Source organism: Ochotona curzoniae, unplaced genomic scaffold (genome assembly GCF_017591425.1).
Source record: "Ochotona curzoniae isolate NIBS_2020 unplaced genomic scaffold, NIBS_Ocur_1.0 contig_3432, whole genome shotgun sequence".
Classification (NCBI taxonomy): Eukaryota; Metazoa; Chordata; class Mammalia; order Lagomorpha; family Ochotonidae; genus Ochotona; species Ochotona curzoniae.
In genome coordinates, this window is record NW_024465859.1 from 22,853,915 (window position 1) to 22,878,483 (window position 24,569).

At 49.1% G+C, this 24,569-nt stretch overlaps 1 protein-coding gene and 1 pseudogene across 1 annotated transcript in view; both read right to left on the reverse strand.

The window, feature by feature from the left end:
• AGBL2 (AGBL carboxypeptidase 2) overlaps positions 1–23,613 on the reverse strand; it is a 37,126-nt gene extending 13,513 nt beyond the window's left edge. The window contains exons 1-9 of the mRNA XM_040980272.1: positions 23,578–23,613; positions 23,379–23,442; positions 20,450–20,584; positions 17,768–17,953; positions 14,305–14,412; positions 11,872–12,025; positions 7,765–8,547; positions 5,366–5,522; positions 701–827 (exon numbers count right to left, since the gene is read on the reverse strand). Of these exons, the coding sequence (XP_040836206.1) occupies positions 701–827; positions 5,366–5,522; positions 7,765–8,547; positions 11,872–12,025; positions 14,305–14,412; positions 17,768–17,953; positions 20,450–20,584; positions 23,379–23,442; positions 23,578–23,613 (1,750 nt within the window). The remainder of the gene's footprint in view (positions 1–700; positions 828–5,365; positions 5,523–7,764; positions 8,548–11,871; positions 12,026–14,304; positions 14,413–17,767; positions 17,954–20,449; positions 20,585–23,378; positions 23,443–23,577) is intronic.
• LOC121156481 lies at positions 9,954–11,814 on the reverse strand (annotated as a pseudogene).
• Positions 23,614–24,569: the final 956 nt, after the last annotated feature.

Sequence of the window (24,569 nt, forward strand, 5' to 3'; positions counted from 1 at the left end):
GTTATTCACGTTTCACTTTATGCAGGTCCCTGGCATTACTGTCTCATTAATGTCTATTTATCATGCAACTACTATTACAGTATTATTACAATTAAAGAAAAATGAGGTTCAAAGATTTACCTGGAATTATGTTTTTTTTTAAGATTTATTTATTTTTATTGGAAAGCCAGATTTCCAGAGAGAGGAGGGGAGAGAAAGAAAGACACAGAGAGAAACAGAGAAAGAGAGGAAAGATCTTCCATCTGCTGGTTCACTCCCTGATTGCCTGTAACAGTTGGAACTAAGCTAATCCAGAGCCAGGAGCCTCTTCCAGGTCTCCCACGCAAGCATAGGGGCCCAAGGCATTGGGTCACCCTGCACTGCTTTCTTAGGCTGTAAGCAGGGAGCTGGATGGGAACTGGAATAGCCAGGAAATGAACTGGTGCCCATATGGGGATGCCAGCACTTGAAGGGGAAGGATTAGCCAATTGAGCTGATGCTCTGGGCCCAGAATTGTCTTGTAAAGGGGGTTTGAATCTAAACCTAAATCTGCCTGTCCCAAGTCCTAAGGAATCACTATGCTGTACCATTCCATCCAGTATTTCATTTCATATTCGTATTTTAGGGTACTGAGATTTGGGCTGAGGCCAGACTTGGCTGGTCAGACTTTGCTTGGCCTTCCCTTGCCAGGCTGGCTCGCGAGATGACCGGTAGAGCTTACCCAGGGTGGACCCACCAAAGGTCGACTCCATGGTGTAGCTGTTTAGGATTCCCATCCGCCACATCACGACTCGTCCCGTTCCTTCTTTGCACTTTTGGACCTTAAAATTACAACTATGAAAAGAGAACTAAAGAAAAATCCAGAATCGCTGTTAATTACGACCCAACACAAAAGAGAAGTCTAAGATTCGCTAGTCTGAGGCAAGAACATCCCCATGTCTACATATTATTTTTCAAACTTTGTTCCGTAAATGTAAGGATTTTTTTTTAAAGATTTATTTTTATTATTTTTTTTATTGGAAAGGCAGATATACAGAGAGGAGAGACAGGGAGGAAGATCCTCCGTATGATGATTCACTCCACAAGTGAGTGCAAGGGCTGATACTATGCCAAACCAAAGCCAGGAGCCTCTTCTGGGTCTCCCACACAGGTGCAGAGTCCCAAAGCTCCGGGCTGTCCTCGACTGCCTTCCCAGGCCACAGGCAGGGAGCTGGAAGGGAAGTGGGGCTGCCGGGATTAGAACTGGCGCCCATATGGGATCCCGGGCGCGCAAGGCGAGGACCTTAACCACTGCGCCACCGCGCCAGGCCCTGTAAGGCTTTTTAGAAGTTATTTATTTAATGTCATTTATTTCAAAGGCAGAGAGACAGATCTTCCATTTGCTGCTTTATTCCCAGATGCTCATATTAGCCAAAGCTGGGCCAGTGGAAGCTGAGAGCCCAGAACTTCATTTGAGTCTCCCAGGAAAAGAGCAGGGGCCTCTATAATTGAGCCATCATCTTCTGTCTTCCAGGGTACACGTTAGCAGCTGGCTGGATTGGAAGTAGAGGAGCTGGGACTTGAACCAGCTGATCTGAGATGGGATGCAAGCACCCTTCGCGGTGTCAAATGCCCACCCCTTACAAAATGTCTTAGTAGGTGTTACAGGAGGTGGAGAAGGCGGGTGGAGTTCTGTGATGCTGTTAGTTGGGAGATGAAAGGTTAAGGGCAAAATTCAGCATGTCCCCTGCCGGGCCTCCCAGAGCACTTCCTGTGCAATGGTGGACAGGAACGCCCACAGGAGAGTGCTCATCTTTGTGCTTTGTTTTCCAATCCCATCTGCCCATGAGCCTTCCTTTGTCTTTCTTTTCCAGGGACCATTCTGCAGAGTTTCTAGAATGCCTCTGTGGGAAGGTGGCCTTCCTGCGGCATTCAAGACCCTATGTGGATTTACCTTCTGTTTCTGCCACTCCCCAACTTGAACCTTTGAATCTATTTAAGCTTATTCTCAATACAAGAACTATGTATTCCTTACCCTGTAGTCTGCCAGGAACTCTCTCCTTCCCTTATGCTAATCTTATCACTTGGAGTTCAATATCCTCCATGGTTTTTTATGGCCACCCTAGCCCTTTGTCCTACAAGGTTTCACAGTATGTGGAGATTAAAAACTGAAATTGTGGGGGATGGCGTAACAGCATAGCACAATAATCTGTTCACAGTGCTGGCATCCTATGCGGGTGCCACTTTGTGACCCAGATGCTCCATTTCTCATCCAGTTCTGGGCTTGTGACCTGGGAAAGCAGCAGAGGCAGCTCAAGTCCGATGGCACCTGCACCCACTTGGGAAGCGCAGAAGTGCCCGGCTCCTGGCTTCAGATCAGCTCAGCTCCGGCTGTTGTGGCCACTTGGGGAGTGAGCCAGTAGATGGACGCTCTTTCCCCGTCTCTCTCCCTCTCTGTAAATCTGCCTTTCCAATAAAAATAAATAAATCTTAAAAAAAAACAACAACATGTAAATTGTACTGCGACTCCGGCCCCACTAGTGGCGCCCAACCCCGGGCATTCCTGCCGGAGGAGTGCAGGAGCCGGGGGACAGTGCTCCGATCACCCCAGGGAGTGTGCCTTTCCTGTAACTGTTCTTCATCCTGGGTTCTGGATATGATGCCCTTTCTGAAGAGAGAGAGGGAGAGCGGGGGGGGGGGGGACAATACAACCTTTTCTCTCCCCCCCCCTTTTTTTCTTTCTAAAGGTGTATTTATTTGAAAGGCAGAGTTAGAGAAAGAGGAGGAAGAATAAAGAGAGAGAGAGTTCCAAAAGACCATCTGGCCACAGAGCGGGTCAGGCCAACGCTGGGTGCTCAAAGTTCTGTTGAAGTTTCCATTGTGGATGCAGGGGCGCAGATGCAGGGCCATCAACCACTGCTTTTTCAGGCACGTTAACAGGGAGTGGAATGAGAAGCAGAGCACCTGGGACTTGAACTGGTGCCCATGGGGGACTCTGGCATTGCAAGTGGCAGTCCAATCTGCAGTGCCATGCCCCTAAGCTCTTCTGCTGACAATCAGTGGATCACATGTACGCTCTGACGGGGCAGTTACACCCCTGTTGGGATGCTCACAGCCCAGGAGACCTGGCGACCCTGTGCTTCAGATCCCACCTCCTGCTCCTGTACCCGGAGGACAGCAGACAACAGCCCAAGAGCTCGGGTTCAGGGGGGAGACCTGGGTCATCCTGGCCTGGACCCGCAGTGGCCACGGTGGAGTCAACTAGCAGATACACAATCTTTCTCAGTTTGCCTTTCAAGTCAGCACACGTTTAAAACAACAGTTAGTGATTGCCGACGCAGGGTGGACAGCCGGTCTCACTGTGGCCTGGCAGGAGGTCTTTAGGTCACCGGAGGCTTGCCCTTTGTGGGTGGTTCGCACAAGAAAGTTAGTGCTATAAACCAAGCAAGCTTCCTGGCTCAGCCTGTGACGGCCCCGCCACCATCCTTACGCCACATCAAGTGCCTGAATCAGTGGGCTGCACAATCCTAGACTACAAAGCTTCAAAACTTAGAGCCAAAAAGAATCCTTCCATTATAAACAGGACTTTATCCATTAGGCCACCGCGCCGGGCCCGAGAAGGATAAATTCTACCTGCTGATTCTGGGCAAGACCAAAGCCAGGGCCCTGAATCTCAATCCTGGGCTACTGCATGGGTGGCACGAGGGCAAGTACTTGAACCGTCACCTGGTGCAATGCAACTGCCATGCTGTGGATCTGGTTCAAAGTGGAGTAGCTGAGACTCGAACCAGCACTCCAACCGGGGATACGAGTGTGCCAAGCATCACAACACCAACTTTATTGTCTCCTTTCCAGCTAATAGCCACATTTAGTGGACCTATTTATGATGCAAAAAAACAGCTTCTAGACCAATGCAGATGATCTGTATGTGCTCAGCCAACTATTAAACACGTGGTTTTCATTCTCTTTTTACTACTTTGTATTTATTTGTGTCTCATATTAATTTTTGAAGGTTTATTTACTTTTATGTGGAAAGTCAGATATACAGAGAAAAGGAGAGATAGAAAGATCTTCTGTCCACTGATTCACTCCCGAAGAGGCCTCATTGCCAGGAGCTGCGCTGATCTGAAGCCAGGAGCCAGGAGCAGGGTCTCCCACATTGCTGCAGTGTCCCAAGGCTTTGGGCCATACTCAACTGCTCTCTCAGACCACACGCAGGGAGCTGGATGGGAAGTGGAGCAGCCGGGATTAGAACCAGTGTCCATTTGGGATCCCCGACACATGCCTGGTGAGGACTTTAGCCACTTGGCTACTGCACTGAGCCTGTGATCGTGTTTTAAACAAGCTTTTCTGCAAACTGACAGGAATTAGCATTGTGGTTGCCCTTTAACCCTTTTATTGCCTGCACAGGCTTGAGGGTGATAGGTAGCTTCAGTTCATGTTCATGTTCAGGGAAAGCAGCCAGAGAAAGTTTCTAAATATATTTATTGAGTTTTAATTCACATACCATAAAATTCACTCATCTGGGCCTGGCATGTGGCTCGGCAGGTTATGCCACCACCTGAAACACTGGCATCCCATCTGGGGACCAAGTTGAATCTTAGATGTTCCAGTTGTGATCCAGTCATCTGCTCAAGTGCCTGGAAGATTAACACAAGATCTCCCAAGGAGGGCCTGGCACAGTAGCCTAGCGGCTAAAGTCCTCGCCTTGCACGCGCCGGGATCCCATGTGGGCGCCGGTTCTAATCCCAGTGGTCCTGCTTTCCATCCAGATCCCTCTTTGTGGCCTGGGAAAGCAGTTGAGGACAGCCCAAAGCCTTGGCACCCTCCATCCACGTGGGAGACCCTGCAGAAGCTCCTGGCTCCTGGCTTCGGATTGGCTCAGCTCCAGTTGTGTGTTGTGGCCACTTGGGGTGTGAGTCATCAGACAGAAGATCTTCCCTTCTGTCTCTCCTCCTCTCTGTATATCTGACTTTCTAATAAGAATAAATAAATCTTTAAAAAAAAAATGTCCCAAGGACTTGGGGCCCTGCACCGTGTGGCAGTCTTGGATGGAGCTCCAGTGTCCTGGCTTCAGCCTGACCCAGCCTTGCAGCCTTTTGGGGACTAAATCATCAGACAGATGATTTATTTTCTCTCCCTCTCTCTCCTCTCACTCAGCACAGTTAGTTCGAGGTTGACCCTGAAGGTTAACCTATTTACCAGTGAGTAACATTACACTGTGTGAATAAATCCCATTTTAGTTATCTGTGCATGGGTCGATGGAACACAAAAATTCTTAAAGCCCCATCTTTGTAAATTCTTGGAAGTCTAGGTTGCTGGAACGCCACAGAAGGACAAGGCGTCCCACACAGAAACAGTGATTCCGCAGCCCCCCGCCAATGGCTGACGGCACCCTCGGGCTTACCTTATCGGGCACGTTTTTGCTTAACATCAAAGGAAAGACGCGCTCGTGAAGCCAGTACTTGCGGTTGTTGTTGTTACAGCCATACAGGAAGATGTTATTCTTACGACTGTGGCCGTGGAAGTCGCAGTACAAGAGCACTTCTCTCTCTTCAAGAAGTCTGGGAAGGAGACGGAGAACTCAGGAGACATGCAAATCATGCAGACCACCGAGGACCAGCTACGGTCTTCCCTAAGCGTGGCTACGGACAGCCTTCGTCCCCCTTCCACCGGATCAATCCTGTAGGCTTCCACAGATGCCGGTCCCACCCTCAAAACATGTGTCGCCAGCAGCAGCACCCCTCATCTCTGTCTCTGCCAGAGGGACCTGGAATGGAAAGTTGAAAGACATCTTCCATCCACTTATTCATTCCTCAAGTGCCTCACAATAGCCAGAGCTGGGACTAAAGCTCCATGTGGATCTCCTGCATTAGTGGGAGTGGCCCAAACACCTGAGCCATCACCTGTCACTTCCCTGGGATGCCTCACCAGACACCAGGCTCTGACACGAAGCAGCAAAGACTTGCGCTGGGACTCCAGTATGGGACACAGTTGTCCCCAGTAGCAGCTTGACCCACTGCACTACAACACTCACCCCGCAAATGGAAAAGTTTTAACATGACAAGAGGTGGTACATAGGCCTGGAGTAGGCTGACAAGGACGTGGAGTAAAGTTGTGGCAGGAGAGCCCACGTAGGTTGTAGGCTTGTGACCGGGGTGACAGTGGCAGAGAGAGAGCTGCAGGAAGAGGGTCACCAGGAAACACACCCCAACATGCCGATCGTGTCCCCTCCTCGTGGAGAGGCTGATGGTAGGAGGGGGGACAGGAGCGACAACGCGCACACTGATGATGGGTAAGGCAGGCCAGAGTGATGATCTCACTGTTCCCTGGAGCCACTCGAGCCGGGATACTGTCACTCTCATTCTACAAGTGAGGAGGCCAGAGCTGCAATGGCCAAGGTTAAATCGCAGACCCAGCCACAGTGGTAATACCAGGTCTCAAGTCAGTAAAAGCAGCTCTGGGTCCAGCGTGGTAGCCTAATGGCTAAATCCTCACTTTGTGTGTGCCAGAATCCCATATGGGCACCAGTTCCTATGCTGGCTACGCTACTTCCCACCCAGTTCTCTGTTCATGGCCTGGAAAAGCAGTAGAGGATGGCCCAAAGCGTTGGGACCTGGCACCTGCGTAAGAGACCCAAAAGAAATCTCCTGGCTCCTGGCTTTGGATCAGTTCAGCTCCAGCTGTTGCGGCCACTTGGGGGAGTGAGCCAGCAGATGGAAGATCTTTCTGTCTGTCTTTCCTTCTCTGTGTAAATCTGACTGTGCAATAAAAAAAAAATGAATGAATGAATGAAAAAGAAAAGCAGGCCTGACTCCCGCCCATGTGTTGATAACCATGCTGCCTGATGCCCAGCACTCCCCCACCCATTCACACAGCATTCATTCGCTGTCGGATGAAGCTCCTTCAAGGTGGGCTTGCTCACATGACAGTCATCCAGTGCTTTTACCAATGACCGGCTGTGCCTCGTGTTTCACTGACACGTGAGGCGGCTCTAGGTGAAATGTTGCACATCCAGTTTCACCTCCAAGACAAGACATGATTTGCCAGTAGAAACATGAAGCGGCTGGTGCTGTGGTGTAGTGGGTAGAGCTGTTGCTTCTGGCACCAGTGCTCCATAAATGTGCCATTCGGACACCCAGCTGCTCCACTTCTGATCTAGCTTCCTACTGATGTGCCGGTGGAAGCGGTGGAGAATGGCCCAAGTCTTTGGGTCCCTGTAGCCACCTGGGAGACTTTGGACTGGCTCAGCTCCAGCCATTGAGGCCATCTGGGGAGTGAGCGAGCGAATGAAGACCACCCACTCACTCACTCACTCACTCTCTGCAACTCCGCCTTTCGAAAATAAACCGGGGCTGGTGCAGTACCTCAAAGGCTAATATTGTACCTTGCGGTGCCAGAATCCCATAAGGACACCAGCTCTAGTCCTAGCTGCTCCACGTCCTATCAAGGTCCCTGTTTACAGCCTGGGAAAACACAGGAGGATGGCTCAGGTCCTTGAGCCCCTGCACCCATGTGGTAGATCCAGAAGAGGTTCCTGGCTCCTGGCTTTAGATCAGTTCAGCTCTAGCTAGTGTGGCCATTTGTGCAGAGAACCAATGCATGGAAAAGCCTCTTTGTCTCTTTCTGTGAATCTGCCTTTCAAATCATAAAAAAAATAATAATAATTAAGTAAACAAATGCATCTTTAACAAAAGGCACAGGCATGAAAAACCTCTGCCTAAGATCAAGTGTGACACCCGAAAGGGGCACCCAGCTCTGGCGCTCCCAGCACTTCCAGGAAGGGCAACCGAGCAAAGCTCTCACCTCTTGATCATGTTCCTGGTGTGCCAAACGCAAGGGAAAGAGTCCTTCAGGATGGTTTTATAGCGCCTGTTCAGATCCCTTCCGGCCAGCGAGCACCGGTAGTTCCCCACAATCACGCCGTCTGGGTTTAACATGGGCACCACCTTGAAGACAAAGATGTCCCTGAGGAGCTGGGCGTCGGGGGCGTTGCTCAGGATAAAATCCAGGAAGCCGTTCATGATCCAGGAGCCGTTGGTCTCCCCGGGGTGGACTCGGGCGCTCAGGACCACGGCCTTCTTGGCGGCCGCCTCTTGCGGGGAGCGGGATGGGTTGGTGATGGTGAGCAGGTACACCGTGTTCCCGGCCAGGCTCCGGCACAGCGTCCGCAGCTTGCAGAACTGGGACTGGGTGGGGTTCTTGGCCACCGACAGGAGGTAGCACTGCAAATCGGTATATGTGTAGGGGTAGAAATGGGCAAAAAAGCAAGTGTCCTGGTCATGTGGAAACCGAACGGTCCACGTGAGGCAGTAAAAGGGCTGCTGCCCATCGTCGGCCGGGTTCCTGTAATACTTGATTTCGTCGCCTTCTCGCCTCCAGCCGATGCTGTAGGTGCTGGCATCCAGCTGCGAGTACATGAGTGGCTTCACCCCTGCGGTGTAGAGGCTCTTGGGCTTCAGCAAGTTAACGATGGTGAAGCGATACGTGGTGTCTTTTCTGGTGTTCTGGACACGAAAATAAAACCACTGCGTGTGTTTGTTGGTGTAGAGGTCGGTTCGCAAGGTGAGTTCATACTCATAGGTGCCTCTGCAATGAACACAGAAGGATGTCTCTACAACTTGACGGGCGTCTCAAAAAAACAAATCTGGCCTAACACTATTTTCTCCTGGTTAAAAACAGGAGTCATTATAACTGAAAAGTGCACCAAACATTTATTTTCTAATGCACCCTGTTCTCCAAATTACATGTCGCCTTTGAGGACACCTGGGGAAGGAGAGTTTGCTTAGGGCGAGGAGGGGCAGTCTCCAAGCTCCCTGCTGCATGGCGCGGGGCGTTCTCCCACTGGGCATCCTCCCAGAGCAGCAGTTTCTGCCCATTGACTCGCACGCCCTCTGGTGGGCAGCGCCCATCCACCTCGCGGGTCACTGCTGGGGAGACGTTCTCAGCATTGTTTATCTCTCTGCTCATTATTTGAAATTATTTGAAAATGGAAGTATGCGCCTTGTTTAAAAGAAGCAAGACTAAGCTGCCGAGAAGGGAATACAAGTAGCTAAAAATTATATCAAAGGATAGTCCCCCACGTGGACGATTAAAGAAATGAAAACTCCAGTGAGAGGTCATTTTTCCCTCTCTGATGAACCCTCTAGCACTGGGAAATGGGCAGGGCCTGGTGCTGTAGCCTAGTGGCTAAAGTCCTTTCCTCACACGCACTGGGATTCCATAAAGGTTGATCTGCCACTTTTGGTGCTGGCATCCACTTTTGATCCAGCTCCTAATATGCCTGGCAAAGCGGCAGCAGGTGATCTTGCCTACCCCCAACCCTTCACCCCAATCCATGCAGGAGACCTGGTTGGAGTTCTAAGCCTTTGGCTGTTTTGGCCATTTGGAAAGTAAACCCACAGTGCAAGATCTCTCTATGTCTCTGCCTTTCAAATAAATAACCACCTTTTGAAAAGTTTATTTTCTAAAGAATCTTGAAATCCATATGTTTTTTTTTTTTTCAAAGAATGAAATTTTCATGAACAGCTTGACGACACCAAACGCACAGGGATCTCAAAGCAACTTTCTGCACCAAGATCTTTTCATTCCATTTTCTACAAACTTTTTTTTTTTTGAAAAGTTAAAAATTCCTTAATTTTTTTAAATTCCTGGTACCACTAACACAATTTACAGGGCAATATGCCTGATGTAATGAAAAGAAAAAGACAGAGCTACAACAGATAAAAGGCCTCAGGAATGCACATCTGATTGACACTACACTGCATTAATCCGCAGCTGCACGTTTTGCTAACCGTGGCTGTGGCAGCCCTGCACGAGAAGGGTTTCCTGGCTAAGCTGCAGGAACCTTTCTGACTATGGATCACAGTTCCTCCTGTGGCCGATTTTTACGGTTCCTCTCATGCATTTGGGACGACTCTCAAAGGAACCTGCAGCTTTCCTGACGACTCCTCGCTCTCTCTCCTGCTAAGAACTGGAGCCCTTTGCTGCTGTTTTTAGCACCTTCTGCCACCATATCCACCACTTCCACCACCAGATCCATAACCACAGCCCTCGGGACTGCCGAGCTTCTCTCACCAAAACTGCCCCCTTTCATGGGCCCATAATTTGATTGCTGTTGTCCGATATAATTTCTGAAATCACTGTCGTTTCCACCACCACTATACTTAGCTTCAAAATTCCCTCCTTCTTTGTAACCATCATATTCTCCTCCTCCACGACATCCGACACCTTGGTTTCCATATCCTGGTCCGCCACCACCACAGCCTCCCCTGCTACTGTAACCAGGACCACCGCCACAGCTGCCACCATCACCTCCTCCATCACCTCCTCTTCCACCAAACTTTCCGCCACGACCCATAAAGTTGCCGGATCCACCTCCACGGCCTCTTGGTGATCCAGCAGCAGACTGCATCTCTTGGTGAGAAAGACCTTTTTTCACTTCACAACTGTGCCCATTAATAGTGTGGTATTTCTGAACGACAATTTTATCAACTGCATCACGATCATCAAAAGTTACAAAAGCAAATCCTCTTTTTTTTTTTTTTGCCACTCTGTCTTCCATAACTCCTATGCTTTCAATCTTGCCATGCTTCTCAAAGTAGTCTCTCAAATTATAGTCCTCTGTATCTTCTTTAATACTAGAAACAAAAGTTTTCTTCACTCTTAGATGGGCACCAAGCTTTACAATACCCTTTCTAGAAACAGCTCTCTTTGGTCCCACGACACGCCCATTGAGTGGTTGACCCACCTCTTCAACACAAGAATAAGTCCCGAAACCAAAGCCCCGGGAACATTTTGTTTGGGGCCTCCGTCTGCGTGCCCAATTTCTCAAAATGTTCTCTCACACTATCATCTGTGCTTTCAAAGCTCAGATCAGCAATAAGCAGTTTCCTCAACTGCTCTGGTTCCTTCGGATCATGTCCCTCCAATTTGAGACTGGACTCACCTCTTCCAACTCGAGTTCAATATATCACCAACTTTTTTCTTAATGATTTGTTTATTTTACTTAAAAGTCAAGTTACAGAGAGGAAGAAACCAAGATCTTCCATCTGCTGGTTGACTCCACAGGTGGCTGCAATGCCAAAGCTAAGGTGGCCCTAAGCTGGTGGCCAGGAGCGTCTTCCGTGTCTCCCACGTGGGTGCAGGGGTCTCAGGACCTGGACGATCCTCTATGTCCCTCCCAGGCCATTAGCAGAGAGCTGGGTTAAAAGTGGAGCACTCAGAACCCGGCACGATGGCTCAGTGGCTAAATTCTCACCTTGTAAGTGCCGGTTCATATCCCGGCTACTCCACTTTGAGTCCCTGCTTGTGGCCTGGGACAGAGGTCGAGGATGGCCCAAAGCCTTGGGACCCTGCAGCCATATGGGAAACCCAGAAGAAGCTCCTGGCTCTTGGTTTCAGATCGGCTCAGCTCCAGCCGTTGCGGTCAGTTGGGGAGTGAATCAACGGACGGAAGATCTTCCTCTCTGTCTCTCCACTTATCTGTATGTCTGACTTTCCAATATAAATAAATAAATAAATAAATAAGAGAGAGAGAGAGAGAGAGCTTTTAGCTGCTGGCTTACTCTCCAAATGGCTGCAGTAACTGGGGTTTGCCTAGACTAAAACCAGGAGGCTGGAGCTCCATTTGGGTCTCCCTTGTGGGTGCAGGAGTCCCTGGCTCGTCTCCCACTGCCTGCCCAGGCATGGCAGCAGGGAGCTGCACCAGCAGCAGGGTTCCCTAGGCCTTGAATGAGTCTCTGATATGGGATTCTGGTGTTGGCAGGAGGCAGCTTCGTCTACTGTACCACACAGTGTTGCTCATCCTACGCCCTCCACCATTCTTCCATTTTACAAGCACTCCTATACCGTCATATTGTTCCTAAAGACACCTGCCTGTCGCTCCTGACCCCCACGTGCCCCCTTACTCACACTCGGACGGCTTTCTGCAGGTTTCCGCTCTCAAACCTTGATTCAAACAGCAGAGTGCAGTCCTCGGGGCCTTGCAGGGTGACCGCAAGTTCCTTGATGGCTCCCCGTTTGCCTCCCACTCGGGAGCTGGTGAAATAGGATGCTTCTGAAGGCAGTGCAGAGGGGAGAGACACGTTCAGCCAGGCCGCGCTCTAAAGTATTCCCAACAAGTACCGACGGGTCTCTTTGGGGACACAGCGCTATTCTAGGTGGGGACAATGACTATTTAGACTTGCCATGTTCAAGAGTGGACTAATTTGAAGTTCTTTAAAGTGGTTTAGAGGACAGAGCCTGATGCCTCAGTGGCTAAATCCTTCCAATGCATCGGGATCCTACATGGTCACCAGTTCACGTCCCGGCTACTACTCTACTTCTCATCCAGCTCCCTGCTTGTGGCCTGGGGAAGCAGCACAGGATGGCACAAAGCTTTAGGACCCTGCAAGCACAGGGGAGACCTGGAAGAAGCTCCTGTTTCCTGGCTCCTGGCTTTAGATCAGCTCATCTCTGGTCATTGTGGCCTCGTGGGGAGTGAACCAGTGGATGGAAGATCTTGTTCGCTCTTTCTCAGTAAATCAAATTTGCCTTTCTAATAAAAATAAATATTTCTTTTTAAAACTTACATGAAGGGCCCGGCGCGGTGGCGCAAGTGGCTAAGGTCCTCGCCTAGCACGCCCAGGATCCCATATGGACGCCAGTTCTATCCCGGCAGCCCCACTTCCCTTCCAGCTCCCTGCCTGTGGCCCGGGAAAGCAGTTGAGGATGGCCCAAAGCTCTGGGACCCTGCACCCGCGTGGGAGACCCAGAAGAGGCTCCTGGCTTCGGACCAGCATAGCATTGGCCGTTGCGTTCACTTGGGGAGTGAATCATCGGACGGAAGATCTTCCTCTCTGTCTCTCCTCTCTGTATATCTGCCTTTCCAGTAAAAAAAAATAATAATAATAAAAATAAATCTTAAAAAAAAAACTTACATGAAAAAGCAATAGAGAGAAGAAGAGACAGATCTGTCACCTACTATTTTGCTTCCCCAATGACCTCGGTACCCAGGCCTGGGTCAGACCAAAGCCAAAGCCAGGGACTCCACCTTGGTCTCTTGTATCGGTGCTGGGCCCCGATCTTGGTTCATGTTTAGCTGCCTTCCCTGGTACATGAAGCAGGAAGCTGGGTCAAAAGTGAAAGCAATCAGCACTCAAACAGCTCTGACGTGGGATGCCAGTCACTGACCCACATTGCTGATACCTGGCCCGTAACATTGCTGTGTCCACAGAAATGTTGGTTTCATTTTTGTTGATTTGCTCTAAAATAATGAAAGGTGTCTAGATCCTTGTCAGTGAAATTGCAATTCAAGCAACTCTTGAATAATCACTAGCTTCACAAAACCTTAAATTTCTTACAGAGATCAAACTTTAATGTATCAATTCATTTTTACTCTGTTTTCATTAGATATCTGCCAATTGGTAAGCGATCGCTATCAAAATTGTTGCCCGAAAAGCATGGTAGGTTTTACCATCAAGCCAACAGCAACGTTTGTGGATGAGGCCTGCTTTAAAAAAGAAGAAGAAGAAAAAAAAAACAAGAATCTTCTCTGTCTCTCCTCCTCTCTGTATATCTGACTTTGTAATAAAAATAAATAAATCTAAAAAAAAAAAAAAAAAAGCATCCCTGGGAGATTCCGATTACATCCCCAGCTCACTTCTTTTTCTCTGAACATTATGTCCCTGGTTCCAGTCTAAAGGGTTAGTGAGCAGCTCTGCCTTCCCTGGCACTTAGAAGCCTTTTATTATAGCTAGTGAGCAGTCAGGGGAAATGCCACCTTCTCGTTCTAATTTGTGTGTCCTTCATCAGCAGCGATGTTACGCATCTCTTCATGTGTCTTAAAGCCATTGGAGGTTTCATCAACAAATTATCTATTCAAATCTCTCATACATAGTTGTATTTTTGCATTGGGTTGCTTGTATTCTTTTTAAAGAATGTATTTAAAGATGTATTAAAGATGTATCTAAATACATCCTTCTTTTTAAAAGATAGATTTAATTTATTTGAAAGGCAGAGTTATATACAGAGAGAGAGAGAGGTTGGCTGTGTAATATTTCACACCCAAATGCTTGCAACAACGGGGGCTGGACCAGGTCAAAACCCACAGCCAGGAATCCACTTTGGGTCTCCCCCATGGATGACAGAGACCCAGCTGCTTGAGGAAGCCCCTGCTGCCCCCCAGGGTAGGCATTCGCAGGAAGCAGCAGCAGAGCCAGGATGAGAGCCCCCACACTCACCGGGGGGATGTGGCCCTGTGCAGACACCCACCCCTACGCTGTGGATTCTTAACATCACTCCCCTTTCTACGAAACATGCTTGTTGTTGCTATCGATTATTCAAGCTTTGTGATAATTACTGTACCTGAATCTAGCTGATAGACAACTGTGCCTCTCTCCTCTCCTACAATTTCTGGTACTTCTTCATTTCCTGTAGACTGATAGAAATATTCTGGGTAAGGTGGAACCCACTCTGAAAGGAGACAATTTAAAAAGCACAAAATAAGCAAGAAGGACATTCTCAGAACTTACATATACTAAATTAGAATAATTACTCAAGGGCTTGGCACAATGGCTCTGCTGGCTAATCCTCCACCTGTAAATGCTGGGATCCCATGCAAGCGACCAGCTGTGTGTTAGATGCTCCCCTTCCAATCCAGCTTTCTGCCTTATATTCTGGGGAAGCAGCAGACAATAACCCAACTCAGAAACCCAGAGGAAGCTCCCGGCTCCTGGCTTCAGATTGGCTCAGCTCCAGCCCTTGTGGCCACTTGGGGAGTGAACCAAAGGATGGAAGATCTTCCTCTCAGGCTCTGCTTTATTCTGGAAATGTGCCTTTCCAACAAATTAAATCTTAAAAAAAAAAAAAAAAAAAAACAAAAACCAATTAATCATGCTTCTTCCTTGAAAGACCATAATGAGATTTTTGGGGGGCAATTCTAACAAAAATAATAAGGTACTTGGTTAATGTTTCCTGGAAATTTTTTGAACATTGCATTAAAAAAAAAAAAAAAGATTTATTTGGGCCCAGTGCAGTGGCGCAGTGGCACAGTGATTAAGGTCCTCACCTTGCACGCCCAGGATCCCATATGGGTGCCGGTTCTATCCCGGCAGCCCCACTTCCCTTCCAGCTCCCTGCCTGTGGCCCAGGAAAGCAGTCGAGGACGGCCCAAGGATTTGGGACCCTGCACCTGCTTGGGAGACCCAGAAGAGGCTCCTGGCTTCGGACCAGCATAGCATCAGCCGTTGCGCTCATTTGGGGAGTGAATCATCGTACGGAAGATCTTCCTCTCTGTCTCTCCTCTCTGTATATCTGCCTTTCCAATAAAAAATAAAATAAATCTTAAAAAAAAAGATTTATTTATATTTTACTTGAAAGTCAGTTACAGAGAGGAGAGACAGAAAGCGAAGTCTTGCATATGCTTGTTCACTCCCCAGTGGTTGCTATGGCCAGAGCTAGGCCGGTCTGAAGCCAGGAGCTTCTTCTGGGTCTTCTGTAGGGGCGCAGGGTCCCAAGGACTTGAGCCATCCTCTGCTGCTGTCCTAGGTTGTTAGCAGAGGTTTGGAGCAGGAGTGGAACAGCTGGAACTGGAACCAGCACCACAGGGGAGGCTCCGTGCGCTACACCACAGCGCTGATCCTGAACATTGCATTTTCAAAGATCTTTTAGAAAGATGATGAGCTTCCACTGCAGTAACTTGGCTATTAAATTTCAACTTTTCATCTCTCCCTTCCTTTTAGAAATGAGCCCCAAATCTTCATAGGAGTTCTGCCTTGGTCTGATACACACAGTAAAATCCTAACATCAGGCGAGATCAAACGGAGCTTTTATCTAAAAATTGTACAGGGTAAGGACAGATGATCCTAGCCATGGTACCTGCCCCAACCCCAGCATCCCTGGAGCAGTGCTGCCCCCGCTGTGCAGTGAGCCTCTGCCTGGCTTTCAGCCTCATCTCTCGCCTTTCATGCTCAGTGTCCTCTGGCCACCTGCAAAGAACACACTGGGCTTTTCTCCTTTCCCTTCCCTTCCGTTCCCTTCCCTTCCGTTCCCTTCCCTTTCCCTTCCTTTCCTTTCCTTTCCCTCCCTTCTCTTTTAAAGATTTATTTCATTTTCATTGGAAGGGCAGATTTGCAGAGACAAAGATCTTCCATGCACTGGTTCACTCTCCAAGTGGCTATAAAGACTGGAGCCCAGCCAATCCAAAGCCTGGAGCTTCTTCCAGGTCTCCCATGCAGGTTCAGGGTCCCAAGGCCATAGGCCCTTTTGTACTGCTTTTCCAGGCCACAAGCATGGAGCCGGATAGGAAGTGGAGCACCTGGGATGTGAACTGGTGCCCATATGGGATCCTGGGGCTGCAAAGGCAAGGATTTAGCCATTGAGCCATCATGCTCATCATGCCCCTAGAACAGTTTTCTTTGACCTTCTCCTTTGGACTAGTTCTGACTCATCCGTCAGATCTCAGCTTATACTTCGTGGAAACTCATGTGGATCCCTCCCACTGGGTCCAGTGTTGCCAGAAGGACTAAACTCTAGGCAACTGCCTGGTAAAGAGTGTTTCACTTCCCTTCCAGTTTCTGAGCTCTGGGCATATCTCTGACTTGTTCACTACTGAATTTCTAGCACCACTGTACTTCACATATAACCAATGCTAATGCTTATTATTAAATGAATATTGCACAAGGGGAGTGAGAAGGAAATGTTCAATTGTGTATCTAAAGCAGAGACACAACGACAGATGGATCTACACGTCCGAGTAATTAGGGAAGTCTGGAAGCCAGCACTGCAGCATGGTGGGATACACCACTGTCTGCAATGTCGACACCCCATCCGGGCTCCTCCACTTCCGGGTTGGTGTCCTGGCTCCTCCACTTCCGGGTTGGTTTCCTGCTAATCAGCCTGGGGGGCCGTCAGAGGATGGCCTTAGTGCTTGGGCCCTTTACACTCAGGTCTGAAAACTGGAAGACGCTCCTGAATCCTGACCTAGGCCTGGCCAAGCCCTAGCCATGGTGGCCATTTGGACAGTGAGCCAGCAAATGGAAGGCATCTCTCTCTTTCTGTACTGAAGAAGGCTCACAGTTATGAACAATAATTTTAAAAGTCTCTACTCTTCCCCCTGCAAAAAAAAAAAACTCTAGTAAACTCAAATTACGGTTAAAACAGTAAAATTGATATTATGGCCTATATACAATGCTGATCAAAATACAACTCAGTCTATTAAAATTGAGATATTGCCATTCTAGAAAATAGACTTGAAAACTTAAATATTTCTATTTTTGTATTTCTTGGATTCTGGAAAAGTAGCCTGTGCCTCCCAAAGAACCCAGAAGCTTCTAGTTAATATTTTACTGTGTGCTCGCTTTGGCAGCACATATACTAAAATATAATAAAACTGGAACGATATATTACTGTAATTTACAAAAAAAAAATTTTTTTTAAACAATTCTCCTCTCACTTATGAGAGACAGAGTGAGACAGCCAGCTGCCTGCAGCGGTGGGTGCAGTGATCAATGCCAGGTGCCTCACGTGGGTGGCAGGCACCCAGCTGCTTGCACCATCACTGCCGTCCACTCCGCGCCTGCTTCAGTTGTCAGAAGTGGGATTTGAACCCTGACACTGGGATATGGGACCATGGCATCCGAACCGGCAGCAGAACTGCTCTAAGTCAAACCTGAAGTCCCTAGGGTGACTTTTCACTGTGGCCAGTGGACATCAGCATGTCAGAGTGGAATCTTTTTGGGGTGAGTTAACAGATGCCAGCTCCCAGCCGCCTTCCATGTCAGCAGCCGGGCCTGGGGGCAGGCAGACCGTCAGGCTCGGGGCACGTTACCAATGTGATGGATGTCTTCCTTAATGACCTCACATTCGATGGGCCATCGTGGCGCCTGCAGCGAACCCTGGCTGGAGAAGAAGGGGAAGAGTTCTCGGGGCTCCTGCAGCCGGGGGGTCATGTCATCCAGCTCATTGTAGATGAGCTGCCGGGTCCGGAGAAGCGGTGAGCTCAGCAAAAGGGAGCCTGGCAAAGCAAGGGGCACAGTGAGCAAACTCCTCCTCCCAGGCGACTTTTACTCATCATCTATAACAGATAAATAACTTAAAAAAAAAAGATGTATTTATTTTTATTGGAAAGACAAATCAGATTTATGGAAAAAAGATAGAAAGATCTTCTATCTGTTGGTTCACTCCTCAAATGGCTGCAAAGGCCAGAGCTGAGCTGGTCTAAAGCCAGGAGCCAGGAGCCTCCTCCATGTCTCCCATGCGGGTGCAGGGTCCCAAGGCCGTAGGCCATTTTGTACTGCTCTCCCAGGCCACAGGCAGGGAGCTGGATGGGAAGCAGAGCAGCTGGGACACAAACTGGCAAGGTGAGGATTTAGCTAGTGAGCCATCATGCTGGGTCCCCCGTGAAATAACTAAGCCTTGCACTAAGATATTAGCACAGACGTACAATCTGGTCACTGGTCTTTAAGATTCTGCTCAGGATGACAGATTCTAAACCATAAGATGTTAACTTCTGCACGTCATAGCAAACATTTAAGTAACAAACTTTAAAATATTTCAGACTAGGTTAAGTAAAAGTTTTTAAAAACAGACTGGTGTGTCCACAACATTTCAAGAATGAATGAAAATAAATAAAATCTTAACTTCCGTGTGCTTTACAAGTACAAATTTATACTTGATATTTTAGAAAAAAATGTGGGTTTGTTTTTAAAAGAAACAATACTTCATGGACTATAAAGAAACAATCTCACGTTTCAGATTCATTGGGGTTAGAAAGAAAAGAACCAAGAGGAGCTGAGGGGTGAGGTATTGGAAGCTGACGGCCCCGCAGCATGGCAGCCGGGCAGCCTGGGCTCGTCCAGGGGTGCTTAGCTCTGCTGCTGGCAGAGCAGGGCACAAGCAGCCCACAGTGGAGCTCGCCCCTTCCACGGGGAAGGGCGTCAGATAGCTCGGCTCGCAGCTTCGACCTGCGTGCGCCCAGGGCACGGCAAGCACTGGGGCCCCGGGGAGAGGAAGACAGACACCATTTCCGTCCAGGTTCGTTTCTCCACCCTCTGTGCCAGCTCCTTTCTCCCCATCCCTTCCCATCTCCCATTCCCACTGGGGGCCATTACTTAATACAGCTCCATCTTTTTATTTTTCCCATGATTTAAGGGGACTGGGTGGGAGAGATGACAAACATTTTGAAGACTGATACAGCTGCATAATTTTACTCATCCTTTAAATAAAAAAGTAGGTCAAACTGAAAATGCCAGTTTTTTTTGAGCTGCTGGACTGGAAAGACATGTTCTTACTCAGGCTGGCAAAGGTGTAAGTAAACACCTGTGGGCACCAGTAAGCTGGGACTTTTCCGGAAAGCTGTCTGGCAGTATCCAAGATTTACTGTGTACACACACGCACACACACACACACACACACACACACACACAGAATTGGCTAATCCTGCCCTCACAAGTGTAGGGACCCCGTACAGGCTCCAGTTTGTGTCCCAGCTGCTCCACATCCCATCCAGCTCCCTGCTTGTGGCCTGGGGAAATAGCGCAGGATGGCCCAAAGCCTTGGGACCCTGTACCTCCTTGGGAGACCCAGAGGAAGCTCCTGGTTCTTGGTTTCCATCTGGTCCCACTCTGGCCATTGTGGCCATTTAGAGAGTGAACCAGCAGGTAGAAAATCTTTCTCCCTCTCTTTATAAGTAACTTTTAGAATATATATAGCATTATTATATTTTACAGTTTTGAACAAATCATGTATGTATTCAAAGATTGTAAGTAGAACAGGACACAATCAGATTTGTGCATAAAGAACACGTGGGTCTAGCAGGAAAGCCTGGTAGTTAAATCCTTGCCTTGCATGCGCTGGGATCCTACATGGGCGCCGGTTTATATCCCGGCAGCCCAGCTTCCCATCCAGCTCCCTGCCTGTGGCCCAGGAAAGCAGTAGAGGACGGTCCAAAGCCTTGGGACCCTGCACCTATGTGGGAGACCCGGAAGAAGTTCCTGGCTCCTGGCTTTGGGTCAGCATAGCACTGGTCATTGTGGTCATTTGGGAAGTGAATCAGTGGACACAAGATCTTCCTCTCTGTCTCTCCTCCTCTCTGTATATCTGCCTTTCCAATAAAAATAAATAAATCTTAAAAAAATTTGATCTAAAAAAAAATAAATCTGGCTTTCCCAATATAAATAAGTAAATCTTTTTTTTTTTTTAATTCTTTCAGTTAAGCCAGCTGGAATTTATTTTCCTCTAAGGCAAAAAACTTGTGAAACATCAATGTGTTCCCTGGAGGAAGGAATTGTCACAATTTTTTCAGTCGCCTGGAGGAACACAGTCCCGAATGGAGGGTATTTTAACATGAACCCACAATACCAAGAAGACTCGGAAGCGAACGTGTTTGAGTGAAATAGGGCCGAGGCAGCTCCTTGGCCCCCCTCGCTGCCCTCCCCTCCCGACATCAGCTGAAGGGGCTGGCGGGGCAGTGAGGTTTTGGGGGAGGGTCACCGCACTGGTGAGCACTCACACAGAAGCTTCTCCTTTGGCAACGTGTCCGGCATCAGCAGGTCTCTTTCCCCCAAGGAGGCATTCAGCAGGTGCCGAGGGGGATGCTTCCAAGTGCGCTGACTCGTAGCCGGGTTCGCTAAACTGCCTCTTTGTCCTAACAACAGGTGGTTTGAGTTCAAGTTGCTGGCAGGCTAGACCAGTCCCCAAACCACTGCTTCCATCACCACCCCCCACCCAGAGATCCACACCAGGAATACAATCTATTCTTCAAAAAGCCCTCATGTTGAGTTAAACATAATTACGTCCGTGTTACACTGAGGAAACGAGAGCGTGAGGAGATGTGAGAAGCATCAGAATGGGTTTGGAGGAGAAAAACAGAAAAGGCCCTAGAAGCTACTGCAGCTGCTGGGACCAATCCAAGAAAATGCAAATATCAGAATGGGGGTGGACCAGCAGGTCACAGAGTGGAAATTCAGTTCTCTTTCGACAAATGAATAACCGTTTAGAAAATTAAGTACGTAGGAAAAGACTCCAACAAGTTTGCTAGAAAAAAAACTTAATTGTATATGCTAGCACAAACTTAGAAAATCAGAAATTAAAAACATAATAAACAAAAACGTGAAGCACTCTGAAAAGCATGTACACTTTTATTGGGAAATCTTAAACACGGAGAAACATACTATAGTCAAAGGGCAGGGAAGGCAGTATTACAAAATTACCACTTGTGGTGACCTTTAAGTCACAGGACAAATGCAATTTCAATGCATTTTTTAAAGATCACATATATTCTAAAGTGATTAGCATTCCTGAGTAGTTGAGAGAATTTTTTAATAAAGATTATTCTTCCCCAGTTGTAGGCACTGTCTAGGTTGCCTTGTAGTTAAGCAAGTGTTAAACTTCCGGTAGAAAAGCAGTCAGTAGCTGGTGGGCATTCTGGGCCTGGAGAATTTGTGTGAACTATACTACATGCCAGCATGCAAGCATAGTTTCTTTTTTTTAAGAGGGGAGGGCATGGCAGCGAACTCTATAAGCCAAGATATGGCACCCTACCCCACAGACAAGGGAGCTGCGGACTGCCTGGGGAAGTCTGTGCCTAAGTCCGGGGAAGTGGGCTACGCAGGCAGAGAGCAAGAGGCGATCTCCCACGGGCAGGGCATCCGAGGATGTACTGGCACGGGAGTGGCTGAGGGCATGTCTGACAGCGGAGGAATGATCTCTGAGCTCTGCAGCTCCCACTGGGGAGTACGAGAGCCAGAGCCAGGGGTTGGTCAGGCCAGGCAGGCTGCAGCACTTGCCAGCAGTTGTGTGGGTCGACAAGCCGAAGAGCCACAATGGGTGTGACACAGACCAAGCTAGGCTGCAGCACTTGCCAAGTCATGAGAGCCAGGTCTGGGCGCAGGCCAGGCTGGGCGAGGCTGCAGCACCCATCAGTGAGAGCTGGGATGGGTGTGGGCCCATGTCTCAAAACAATCAAGACCACTTGGGTAACACCCTCAGAACACTCTTCCCCACACCAGGGGTCCAAGGCAGCACCAAATGACCATCTCCCATCCTCAGGTGCTAATGCAGTTCAGTGTAGTTTGACAACAAGGAACAACCCTCTCACCCTCCTCTGTGGACACAGGAGGAAAAATAAACCAAATTAAACCTCTGTCCTACCCTCCTCATCCTGATCAGAGGCCATATGGGTATGCATCCATCTCAATTATATAAATAATATAAAAAATGATTATTTTTATTTGAAAGGCAGAGTTACAGCAAAGAGAGAAGGAAACACGGGGAGAGATCTTCCATCTGCTGTTTCACTTCCCAAATGACTGCAACAGCCAGAGCTGGGCCAGACCAAAGCCAGGAGCCAGGGGCTTCCTCCTGAACCTCCATGTTCTTCCAGAGCCATCCTCTACTGTTTTTGCAGGCCATTAGCAGGGAGCTGGACTGGGAAGTGGAACAGCTGGGATTAGAACCCATGCCCACATGGGATACTGGCATCACAGGTAGAGTAACTCACTAAGCCTGAGACTTTTTTTTTTAATTTATAAAAAAAAGAAGAGTTATCGAGAGAGTGAAAGAGTGAAAGATAAGAGAAAGACAAGGAATTTATCATCTGCCAGTTCACTCTCCAAATGGCTGCAACAGCCATGGCCAGAGCTGGACGAAGCCAAAGCCAGGAGCTTGGAACTATGCAGGTCTCAGGTCTCCTACGTGGGTTGGCACAGCCCCAAGCACTTGAGGCAGCTTTGACTTCTGCCAGCTTCCCAGGCGCGTTAGCAAAGAGCTGGACCGGAAGCAGAGCAGCCAGGACTCAAATCAGCGCTGATATGGCATTGCAGCTGGAGGTGTGACCTCAGTGCTGCCTTGCCAAGACACTTCCCAGAAGCAGGAGGACATGCTTTTCCAGATAGCAAGCCTGGACAGCAACTGAGGCGCCAGCACGTGGTGTCCTCTGATGGAGATGCCCACACTCTGCTGTGGCCCCAACTTCTCGCTAACACACAGCCTGGGAGGCAGCAGACAATGGCTCAAGTCCTGGGGGTCCCTGTCCCCCGCGTGCTTTGCACCCCTGGCTCGGGCTTGGTCCAGCACTGCCTGGACTATTAAAGGTATTTGGAAACGGACCCCTCTCTCTCCACTTGTTTGTCACTACTTTTCTGCCTTTCAAATAAAAATGAAGATTAATACATAGTTTGAAGAAACAAACAAACAAAAAAAAAGACCGAGAGGATGGTATTGACGCAAGGATCGATACAATACACCAATGGAGATTCCAGAAACAGGTCCTTGTATGAATCACCCAAAAAGAGGTGACTCTGCCAATCCACAGGGAATCTTCCACAGGTTTTTCACCAAGTGACTGGAACAATAATTGTTATATGAAAAGCACAACTCCTCCAGCTAACCAAACAGCTCACTGATGCCCAGAAAACTGAAATTTGAGAAGATAGGGTTACCTTTAAAATAGCCATAGTACTGGAGGTGATGAAACATAAAGTCTTCATAGGGATCGGCAAGAGCCTGTGAAAGAAAGGCCTCCTCAGTGCGCGAACTTGGCAGGTGCACATAGGGTCTTTGAGGGCTGCAATCAGGGAAGGAGCCTTCGCATCTGGCACCGCACTTCTGCGACTCGCCGCGAGAGGGCAGTGTACCAACCTCCTGCTTCAGCTCTGAGTCCAGTGCCGGGAACATGTCACTTTGGCATGGTCAGTGTCACCACATGCAGCCGCAACGCCTGCCCGATTTCCAACGGGCCGCCGACTACGCAGGAAAAGCTACAGAACCAGAACAGGACAAATGAAATCGCTGCAGACACAGCCTCCCACAGCTCCCAATGGGAAATCCTATCAACGGGTCACCGGGGCAGGAAGCCCACCCTGGTCAGCCGCTCGCGGGTCCCATGTTTTCCACCTGGCTCTGGACACCACCAGCGAGGGGGAAGCCATGGGGCTGGGGGACCATACGAGACAGTAGGGGCCAGGGGTCGGGAGAGCGGACCCTAGAGACCAAATTCAGAGGTTCAAAGCTGTCCCGCCTGCTGTGAGGGCACGGCTGGGGTTTTTCCTCAAGGGCCACCGAGGGGAAAGCAGGGATTTCCAGGGCGGGACAGTACCGGGCAGAGGAGGCGGCAGAGGGGCCGGGAGGAGGCTCTCCGATGCACCCGGCGCAGGCCTCGCTCGCCAGGCTCACTGGCCACCGCTTTCTGCGAGCGCTCGCGTAGCCTAGCAACAAGGGCGGGAAGCGGAAGGACGCTGGGGGGGCCGCGCTCCGCCTCCTGGGGCAGGGATGGGGGCTGGCGCACGAGCGGTGCTCCTGCTCGGGGTGAGAGGCCGGGTTAGTGTGTGAGCCAGACACAGGACCGGCTGGTGGCCACAGGGCCGGGAGTGGTCATTTCCAAGGCCGTTTGCTCCAGCTAACCCAGTCCTGCGCCTGCCGCCCTTGTTCTAGATTCTCTCCACTCGGCTAGCTGGGGGGGGGAAACAAAACTAGGAGGAAGCCTAGCGACCCCTCAAACTGGCAAACCGGAGGCACTCTGCAGCAATTCCTACAAGGCTGGCAACCGTCAGGAAGTTAACACAAATGAACTTTAAGTAGCTGGTAGCCTTTAATTTATTTGCAGAAATGTACTATTATGCAAATAACAATTT